Below are 10,810 nucleotides of genomic sequence, written 5' to 3' on the forward strand. Positions count from 1 at the left end.
GTCTATGATTGGCTACTCAGCAGCGTTTAATGCATAGAATTATAACGACTGTGTGCAGATAAAATAATCCTCGTGTTCATTTTTTATGGATAGAATGGCATCAAAATTAATTTATCAATATTTGCGTAGCTATAAAACGAAAAAATCAGTTATATTTCAATAATATTTGATACACCAAATGCTTTCTTGAAACAAACTTAGTATGAGATGTTTTTCATTTATAGATCAATCAACACTTATTTCTCAATGGCTTCGCGGACCCCCTGAAAGGTTGTCGCGGCCCCCTAGGGGTCCGCGGACCACTGGTTGAGAAACCCTGCGTTAGAAAGTCCCAATCGGTGGGAAAAGGATATCCTGTTTCAATTAGCTTACCGTATCCGTCTTGACAATCAAACCGATTTTGAAGACAGGGGGGAGAGGCTCGAAAATGTTGAAATTTGGCATCAGGACAGACAATCGTCAAAATCGTTACCGTGCGGTGACGAAATAAGAAAGACATCGTCATCCAGTATACCTAATAACTCTGGCTGGTCGTCGTCTCGTCATCGACGAAAGGATGCACGACTAACTTTATTCAAAATCTTCAACGAGCAATTTTTTTTTCATTCGCGACTACGAAGCTGCTGATGTTTTCTTCAGTTTTCTGTGAGGCTCAGTGCTCCCGAACGAAGATTCGCCCGTAGCGAAGGAATCGTAATTGTTCGTCATGACGCCGTGCCTATCTGATCGGATCTCTGCGGAAAATCGTCATCCGACGCAGGTTGAGTGACGACGACGATGCATCTTTCAGTTTCGTCGCCGACTTTTTCCATTTGATGGTGACGATTGTCTACCCTGTTTAGCGTGACAGAATTTATGTACCAACCCAACAACAAATGAGATATGAATTCTGAATTCTACTGTCGTAGTGTTCTAAGCTTTACGATGTAGCGCACAGTAAAAAGAATCGGTCAGGACTTGGCCATTTTGTTTTTTTTTTCGATAGATCATCGATCCGCGTGTATTGAGGATTTTGCCCACTAATAAACTCACACCTAAATAATTTTGTCACACCAAAATATTCTCCCACCATGTTTCCCATATATTGGATGGCGTCGTAGCTAACAAAACCAACAAGTAACGCACTTGTAACGCATTATATTGGATTGTACATTGAATGCAAGGTGCGTGCTTCTATGAAAGTGCCATATAAACTGACGTGTGAGTATTTCTTTTTCCACCTTGAAAATGTGTACGAGAATCTATTCCTCAACTAAACGAACAATAGTGTCGAAAATTGTAAAATTGTCGCGTACAAAGTATTCCATTCCAAGGGGAAATTGCGAAAAATTGGTGAATCGGATAAGCACTTTCGGGAAAGAATGAAATTGGGTTGGAAGGAGTCGGATTTGGCACGCATTTTGCAACTCCTTTTCGGATTGCATCGCCGCCCTAGTTGGTAGCTACAAGTAAGTATACACGGAGAAAAAAGAACAAATCATTGATCAGAAAGAAAAATAGTGTAAACGAGAGAAAAGTGAAGAGATAAAGAAAAATCGAAAATTGAATTAGTGTAGAAAATTAATTTGCACAAGAAAACTAAATAAAGAGAAAATAAAGTGAAATTTACAGTTTAAGTTAGAAGATAAGGCAGAGAAAATTTTAGTTTGTAAGACCCACGAAAAGAAAATAAAAAACAGCGCACACAGACCAGGGAACATGGCATCAGGGAGATCAGCAACCTCGAGCAGGGTCAACCGGATCACAGACAGCCGGAAAAATGCCACCGGAAGAGTTTCCAGACAGAAGAAGACAAACATCCCAGACCTAAGTCCAAAACAGAGGCAAAGCGAAACAACATCAGCGGTAGTACACACGGACGCACCATCAACGCAATGCTCAACGATGGTCCTAGAGCTGATCGAGACCGACAGGAACTCGCCTCAACATTCAGCAGTAGTAGGAAAGTTCCTCAAACGGCAGGGATTCAACCACTTCACGGAAATCGAAAAGCTTGGAAAGTTCCGGTTCAAGATCGCCACCACGGAGGAGCAGAGACTGAAAAGGACGAAACTGGACGAAGGAAACCTACGGATCTACGAACGGAAAAACATGAACCAAACCATAGCATTTATAAGAGAGGTGACGCTCAGCTTCGAGGAGGCGGAAATGCTGGAGAACATCGAGGCCGATGTCCCGGTTTTGAAGGTCCAAAGGATAAAGATAAGAGGAAGAAACAAGGAACTGCTGGACACCTACAACGTCAAAGCAACGGACGAAGGACATCAAGTGCCGAACAGGATCCATGTGTACGGCTGCAGCTTTAGGGCAGAACTGTGCATTTTCCCGATCAGACAGTGCAAGAACTGCTGGAGATACGGCCACGGAGCCAAGTTATGCACACCCAGAACTCGCTGCGCCGCATGTGGAGGAGGACATGAAGTGTCAGTCTGCGACAAGGACGCGAAGTGTCCCAACTGCAAGCGAGGGCATAAAGCAGATGACCCAGAATGCCAAGAAACACAAGAAAATTCGCAAACAAATTCCCTTCAATCAAGCGGAAACCTTCTACCCCAGGTCGGAGAATCGGTTTGAACTGCTGCAGGAAGAAGGCGAAGCCGACCCGTTCCCGAGACTCGGCGATGATCTACAAACAGCTTCGCGCTACAGGACATCACAGCGAAATTGATCCACAAGCACAGCCAACAGGCGAGAGGAAGGCCGAGAATGGCAAACAAGGCAGCCCTACGAAGACGAACCCTGCACCTCACAAGAGGATCGCTACACCCGGAGCTGCCAGTGCCCGGAAACCCCCATAAAGGCTACCGACTTCGAGCGACTCATCTCTTGGTTGAGGCAGGAATAACGCGAAGGAAGGAAGCGAGGACGAAAAAATGGCTAGTGGCGCTAAAGGATCTGCACGCTAAGGTCGCGCAAAGATTTCAAGTAACCGAGTCAGAGCTGGACAGAGACGAACTGCTGATAGAAATCAGCCAGGATATCCAGCGAATTATTGAGGAAAACTCTCTTCATCCACAAGAAATCACCAGATTCAACCACAACCAGCACAGTGGAGTGTAAAAAGCTGAAAATCCTGCAGCACAATATACAAAGCCTAAGACCAACAGAAACACGAGAGGAGCTCAGCCAGTTTCTTGGCGAGAATTCCATCAGAGTAGCCCTGCTGCAGAAAAAACGAAGCATTCAGAATCGCTCATTACAGACTCGAATCCACAAGACGGAACCAAGGATACGGAGACGTCGGCATCCACGTACATCATCAACTGACTTTCGATGACCTACTCCCCATCGAAGTGGTGGGGGTGATAATAACGAAAGGTTTCGACCCCATTACGGTGATTTCCGTATATGTCCCTCCAGGGCAGGAAATGTGCAGGGAGGCAATCGCAAGGATCAAGGATTTCTTCCAGCAGGCGTAGGACGTTAGAGGTGAAATCATCATCAGTGGAGACTTCTTGTGGCCATCACGGATCGTGGGATCCCTTGTCACCCACCTGCCCCAAAGGTCATGCGGTCAATACTTCGCTGGAACCCTCAAAATTCATCCTACTCAATGACGGCTCCCCTACCTGTACCTAGGCGTTGAGCCACAGGAATACAGCGATAGATCTCACCATGGTCACAGCCGGCCTAGCCAGCAAAGCTACTTGGATTGTAATTCTACAAGGATTCGGAAGCAGCCATATGTCCATCATAGTGGAAATAGGGAGCGAGATTCCAGTAGCCAAGGGACAAATAATTCGCGTTAACAAGCAGAAGGAAGCCGGTGCGATCAACAAACTGAAACCACAATATATGTACGACCCAGCTGAAATGCAGGCCATTTTCGGGGAAAGCATAGCAGAAGCCAGTTTCGTAGTCAAGGACAAGAAGGTATACTACCTTAAACGCTGGCGGTCAAAGGAGATAGAAGAGGCCTACTAAGCAAAACGGCGGTCGCTACGAGAGTACAACAGATCAAAGACTCTCACCAACTCAGCTTGCAGAAGACTAGAACAAAACTGAAGAGGCTCATTCGCAAAGCCAAAAGGGCATACTGCGCCGAATTAACCGAAGCAATCGACGAAGGAACACCGACAAATCAGCTGTGGAACATAATAAAAGGAATCGACACGGCGCTAGTCCAGCCGGTCTTAAGGAAGCCGGGAATTACTAGGAAGGACGCTGAGGAATTCATGGCGCACTACTACGATCACAAACTCAAGTGGGTAGGATACGACATGGCTTTGTCAGAGGAAGAGATCCTGGAGAAGATGGCATGTCGTACGACATACTGAAGCAGCTTAGATTGGACATGCAGGCTAAAGTAGGAGAGATGTTAAACGAAGTATTTGTCACGGAGGACATCCCTGAGAGATGGCGTACAACACTAATAAAACCAACTTAAATTTGTTTTACCAAATTAGGATGATAGTGTTGTCCAATAACACAGAACACCTAAATATAAGAAATGACTGCAATGTTTGGAATGACACTAATAAAGAAATTAAAAAAAAAAAAACTAATAAAAAAAACAATGCCCAAGAACAAAGGTAACCCTGTAGATCCAAGCTCCTGTCGCCCCATCGCCCTTATGAATGTGTGTCTCAAGCTAATAAACTCAGCTATCAACGGGAGGTTGATTGAGATCGCGGAAATAATGAACCTTCATCCGTCGCTTTCCTTCGGGTTTCGGAAAAACTGCTCCGCTCAAAGCTGCGTTAACTACGTCGTAAACGGAGTTAAGGATATACAACAGGACGGCGGACACCCAGAAGAAGCTGCCGAAAGAGCCAATGCTTTCCTCGCTCGCCTCCGAGAGGGACTGGATTCCTTGGACCTAAAAATCTATGTGATCAAATCGGTCGCAGTTGCGTTTACAAGGAAGGACGCGAGAGGAGTAAAAATTAGAATAGGGATAGAAAAAGTAGCACTCAACAACACCCACCGATACCTCGACAAAACCCTCAACCATGCAAAACACATGAGATGAGAACCAAAGCTGCTGGAAATCATCGAACTGCTCGGAAAAAGGAACAGCAGTGCAAATCCGCACACCTTGATCAAGGTTGGGAACGCAATAGTACGCAGCAGGCACAGTATGGAGCGCAGATGAATAGAAGTGCCGCCAAAACCAATTTCCGGAAGCTCCAAAACGTCCAGAACAGCTTTCTGCGAAGTGCAATCCGTTATCTACAGTCGACACCGATCCACGTCATTCTAACTGAAACTGGACAGACATCAGACGAGAATGGCTCACATTGAAGGAAGTTCTAAAAAGCTCATTCCACAACAACCAACCCCATCAGTCCACACGAAGAGCCATCCACACAAATTGGGGGAACGGCTCTTACTTCACGGACACACCGCAAAAAAAAAACAAATTCATAGTGTGCCAAATGCAGCCGAAGGATCCCACATTGGCGTTTACCAGCAGACGACAATACTCCGAGCGCAGTATCCCGACCCACATCCACCAAGACCTCTACGAAGGACAGCACAGGAAGACCGAGCACCGCCAGGTGTTATGGAAGCAGAAGTTCCTGGAAATCAAGCACTCTAGATACCAGGACTACAGCCAGCTATTCACAGATGCTTCGAAAACATCGACAGGGACAGCAGTAGCAGTCTACGACAGCACAGACCAACAAATAACTGCTGAAAAGATCAACCCCAACTTTTCCATTACCAACGCAGAACTACTGGCAATCTGGATGGCAATCATATTCACCGACTCCCGAGGAGCCTGCCAAACCATTCTCAATAAGTCTACGGCGGTAGATAATTACTTAGCGGGGGAACTAAGGGATGCACTCAAAGGAGACAGAAGGCACTTTATTTATAATGTTGCAATAGGTACCAAGTCACCAAGGCATCTCCGGCAACGAAAAATCAGAGAGGGTTGTGTACAAGACACGACCGCATGACGTTAACTACGCCATGTGATTTTCTGCTTTTGAATTTTAGTCGATTGTCATAGTTGCAGCCTTCCTTTAGTTCAAAATTTAACATAATATCGTGACGGTCGCAACATTTTAGATTTTCAATTGACGTAGTTCCCAATTGTTCGATAGTCTATCGTCAAAAATCAAAAGTTTTCTCCATTTGAGTAAAATGTTGTATAAATTTACGACCGATTGGTGGGAAAATATTTAAAATCAACCGGTAAATGGCTGAATTATTAGTATTCAAAATCTTACATAATTTCGTGACGGTCTGACAATAATGTATTGTAGCCTAACTATTATACAATTAGTATAGGCCTATTCACATGACGTTCAAAAACAGCTGATCGGGAAGCTCTTTGAAAGTTCTTCTATGAAAATGACAGCCTCGTGTATGCACCGGTCCTCCACCGATGTAAACAAATGCATAGACGGACCTGTCACATGAAAAGGCCTATACTGCAGAATCTTCTGGAGCTGTCAAGAATAAATGCTATGCAATGTAAAAGGTAAACAATAACATTGTATCACGATCTAGAACGATCGAATGGTAAGTAGTTTTACTTTGCCTATTATTTTATATTTATCTAATGTTTTGTGTATTTCAGGTATGATAAGCATGTAGGTAACTTGATGAACAGGTGAGTAACAGTGTTGCTGGTTTGGTGGTGAATTTGTGTAGTGTTTATGGCCTCAACATGAGGCATGTTCGTCCACTGGTGTGGTGCGGAATGATGCACCCCGGTTGGTTGTTGTTGGCCACAACAGCATGAGTATTCGTTAAACTACCACTTTTTTCAAACAGTGATAATGTTTGTGAGGGAGAAAACATCATAAATACAATCATAAAACGAAACTGTCGCTACTAAAGATGCCACCAATACTACAAAACAACACGATAGCAATTGGCGCCGTCATGATTGTTTACATTACGTAGGAGTAGAATTGGAAGCGAGAATATTTAAGCACTTCCTCGTGATTTTAAACTTTAAACAGTGAGTTTAACTGTAGTTACGGAAAATTGATAAAACAACGATTCAAGTGAATATATTTTTGTCAGTGAATGTTTTGTAATTGAGTGTAAATGTGCCGTGTGAAAATATGTTACGCTAGTTGTGCAAAGAAGAATAAAAACAGAAGTTGGAAGAAAAATATTTTAGCAGGATGATGAAAATGCACAAGTTTAGTTGTTCTCATGAAATCTAGCGAAAAACGAAGCTTTAGCAGATACAATATATATGTACGAGCCAGATGAAATAATTTTACGCCACAACCAGGTAGGTAATTGAGATTTAATTCGCATAATATCTTTGCATTCGATCACCCTAGCCAGTTGCGTGGCAAAGGGGGTGAAAATGGGAGGAGGTGCGGTAGGTGCCATATCGGGCGCCATATTTGGCTTCGCTTTATAATGTCCTTAACGTCAAAAGAAGAATGAGCGAAGAAGCAGAAATTGGTCTGCTTTTATAGTGTGCTTCCCAACCAGGGCCGCATTTACGGGGGGGGCCGAGGGGGGCATGGCCATTTTTTTCGCTTTCAACATCCCGTTGGTCAATATAGGCCAACGGAGCCAGTTTCGGCCAGAGACTTTGGTTCCTGAATTGGCCAATTGCATTGATTTCTCATGAGAGTGGCCAAATTAGGAGTGCCCTGGTCAAATTAGGTGTATGGAACTTAAAATTATAAAGAAAATGAATTGTTTTTCTTATGTTTTGAATCAATTTGGACGAGTAAATGAATGTAGCTCTATCATATGAATGTGATCTACTGAACATTTAAGGTTTCATGCTGATTGGCTATGTAAAATGGTGTATAATCCACTATGGCTACAACTGGCGTATGGCCAAAACTGGTGCTTCTACCCTAGAAGAATGCCATCCTATTGCTAAAATTCCTAACGATTTTCTTATAACTGTAACGAAAGCTTTCTCAACGAAATTTAAGACAAGGTTCGGATGCATTTTATATTTGCAGATCAAGTAATGGGACTTAGTTATTTTAATATTTATTTCGAAAATTACTCTATCGATCACACTGAATGACTCGTAGTGTTTAAGTGCCTTCAATATAGGATCGACTTCTAGCTTGAAGAAACAGACTAAAAAGAGATCAGATAGGAACCGAGAATAGACCGAAAATGGATTAAACAGGAAACAAAAAAACGTAATGTAAAATAATAAGAACCAAGAGATAAGAATTTGATTCTTCATCATAGAATCAGATCAGACATATCTGTTTTCTTGTAAATCCTCGTGAAATTCGTAGTTTTTCTAGGAATTCAATGAGATTTTTTTTTATATTTTTTCAAAGATTCAGAGATTTTTTCAAAGATTTCTGCAGGAGTTCATTAAGTGATTATTTGTAATAGAATTCCTCCAAGAATTTCCTTAAGGAATTCCTCCAAGAATTTTGTTTTGGATAGCTCAAGAATATAATCTGGATTTTTCAAGGATAACCACAGAAATAACCTAAGAAGAATTTCAGAATGTTCACCCAAGATTCAGGAACCACCAAGATTTTCAGGAATTTTACCAAAGATTCTTTTAGAAATTTATCAAGGAAGTCCTAAGTCCTCCAGGATTTTCCGATGATTTTTCTATCGATTTCCTTAGTATATCCTCCAAGATTTACATTAAGAACATCAGATTTCAGAGTAACATATGGAGAATTCTTTTGAAGCATAAGTGAAAACATCTGGAAAACGCCAGCTTCCAAGAAGAGAAGCTTTCCAGCTTCCGGGAGAGCCAGTACTATTTTGTATCAGGATTCACTGCAATCACAATAAGAATAAAATACTTTAGAGACCATTATGATTAAAATAGATACCATACACGGATAAAAATCTGATCCCCACACCATGATTTACAAATCATGAAATTCATAAATTGATTAGGTCATAATATCAGGATCACAAATCATGGTTCCTGGAGCCATAATCATGATTCCTCAAAAGCGTAACATCCAGTGTGAAAACTCCAAGCGGCGCACTTTGCTTCATCACATTCGTATCGATCACTCTTAATTCAAGATGACGAAGCGGTTGAGTGGTAGAGTACGTGGCTCACAATCGGGAGGTTCTTGGCTCGAATCTCAGTGCATGCTATTTAATTTTTTTTTTATTTTGTCGATCATGAACGGATGCGCGACTCAGCATTTTTGGCATTTGAATCATGATTCCGAGCTATCAGATACAAAAACCTAACGCGTGTGTTGCGTTACGGCAATCTGACTCATGACATCATGAGTCCAAATCATGGTGTTTTTTCATAAGATGAAAACACGCTGGAATCATGATATCATGAGTCATAATCTTGTTTTTGGATTCTGATTTCTACCCGTGTAGAGACCTTCCATTGAATAAAGAGACATTTTGGAGACTAGCATTAAAATAGAGCTTAACTCTCTAGAAAGAGACTTAAGCTCTATTGGTGAAGGGCTGGTAACAGCCCTACACCAATTTTTTCAACTCGAAATTGTTGAGTAAATTTGTATGATCATCTACTTGAATATGAAAACATGTAAAAAATCTGTTGATTTCGATTAAGGTATCAATAAGAAGGGAATCATCAAATGAATTGTGGGCTTCGTGGCATGGAATGTGGGTTCGATTCCCGCTTCAGTCCGAAAAACTTTTCGTCAGGAATGTATTTCGACTGTGCCACTGCGCATTGCGTGTCTAGTGTGATGCTTCCTTCAAAAGGTAAATCGTCCACTGGAAGCATTAACGTGTCTGTGTCTTTTTTTAAATTTTGTTGTTGACGAAGAAGCCCCGAAAACATTGAATATGACATATACAATCTACAAAGAAATGTAGAATATTGAGTAAAACATTAGTTAAATTAATTTAAATTGGTTTACATTTTTTGAACGTCTATTTTATAACTTCTGATAAAGAAAACCTTACAAATCACATTAAAATTGCTAGTCTGTTCTAAAATAACAAAATGTTCTTCTGGGAAAAGGGCCCTTACAAAACAATGGCCTCCGGGCCCCACATTTGTAAATCCGGCCCTGTTCCCAACCCACGTGTTTGGTTGCGTAAGAAAGGGGTCGACATTTTCACAATTTTCGACAGTCTATCGTCAAAAATCAAAAGTTTTCTTAATTTGAGTAAAATGTTGTATAAATTTCCGACCGATTGGTGGGAAAATATTGAAAATCTACCGGTAAATGGCTGAATTATTAGTATTCAAAATCTTACATAATTTCGTGACGGTCGCAACATTTTAGATTTTCAATTGACACCCAGTATATTGCTGTAAGACGTAGTTAACGTCAAAAGCTGACGAAGCAGCAGTTCGAGCAACCGAAGGACGACAAACAATCTTCAAGACTCTAACCCTATCAGATGTCATCTGCACGGCCAAAGCAGAGGTCTGGGAAGACTGGAAAGAAGCTTACATAACGACCTCAGAAGAAAAGGGATTGTGGCATTTCAACATAATGAAGGAACCGGCCAGAAAAATCTGGTTCGATGGACTCGAGCTGAACACGGAAGAGAAGATCACCATCAGTAGAATCAGAACTGGACACACCAACACCAAGGAAAGAAGATACAAATGGGGACTCGAACCAACCAACACCTGCGACTGGTGCGAAGAAGTTGAAGACCTAAACAACCTGCTGTTCTACTGCCCTAAGTACAACGCGCAGAGAAACGAATTCACAGTGCTAGAAAACCGAAAACAACGAAAAAGACCTGAAGGAAATAGTGCAATTCCTAAAATCAACGAATCTTCGCATATTTTGTATTTTATATTTTAAAAGCAAGTACTGGAATCTTGGTAATTGATTACAGTTGAAAGATTATACAATTCATTTTTAATGAACCTTTAATTTTTCTTAAATCGTGAGAAGATTTTCGGGTTTGGGGTAACTTTGATAAT

At 41.7% G+C, this 10,810-nt stretch overlaps 1 protein-coding gene across 1 annotated transcript; it reads left to right on the forward strand.

Moving 5' to 3' along the window:
* The first annotated feature begins 1,884 nt into the window (after nucleotides 1-1,884).
* LOC110674277 lies at nucleotides 1,885-2,798 on the forward strand. The gene is made up of 2 exons (XM_021838550.1): nucleotides 1,885-2,491; nucleotides 2,557-2,798. Exons 1-2 carry the CDS (start codon nucleotides 1,885-1,887, stop codon nucleotides 2,796-2,798), a joined length of 849 nt encoding a protein of 282 aa, XP_021694242.1.
* Nucleotides 2,799-10,810: the final 8,012 nt, after the last annotated feature.

The sequence above is a fragment of the Aedes aegypti genome, chromosome 1 (assembly GCF_002204515.2).
Source record: "Aedes aegypti strain LVP_AGWG chromosome 1, AaegL5.0 Primary Assembly, whole genome shotgun sequence".
Taxonomy (NCBI): Eukaryota; Metazoa; Arthropoda; class Insecta; order Diptera; family Culicidae; genus Aedes; species Aedes aegypti.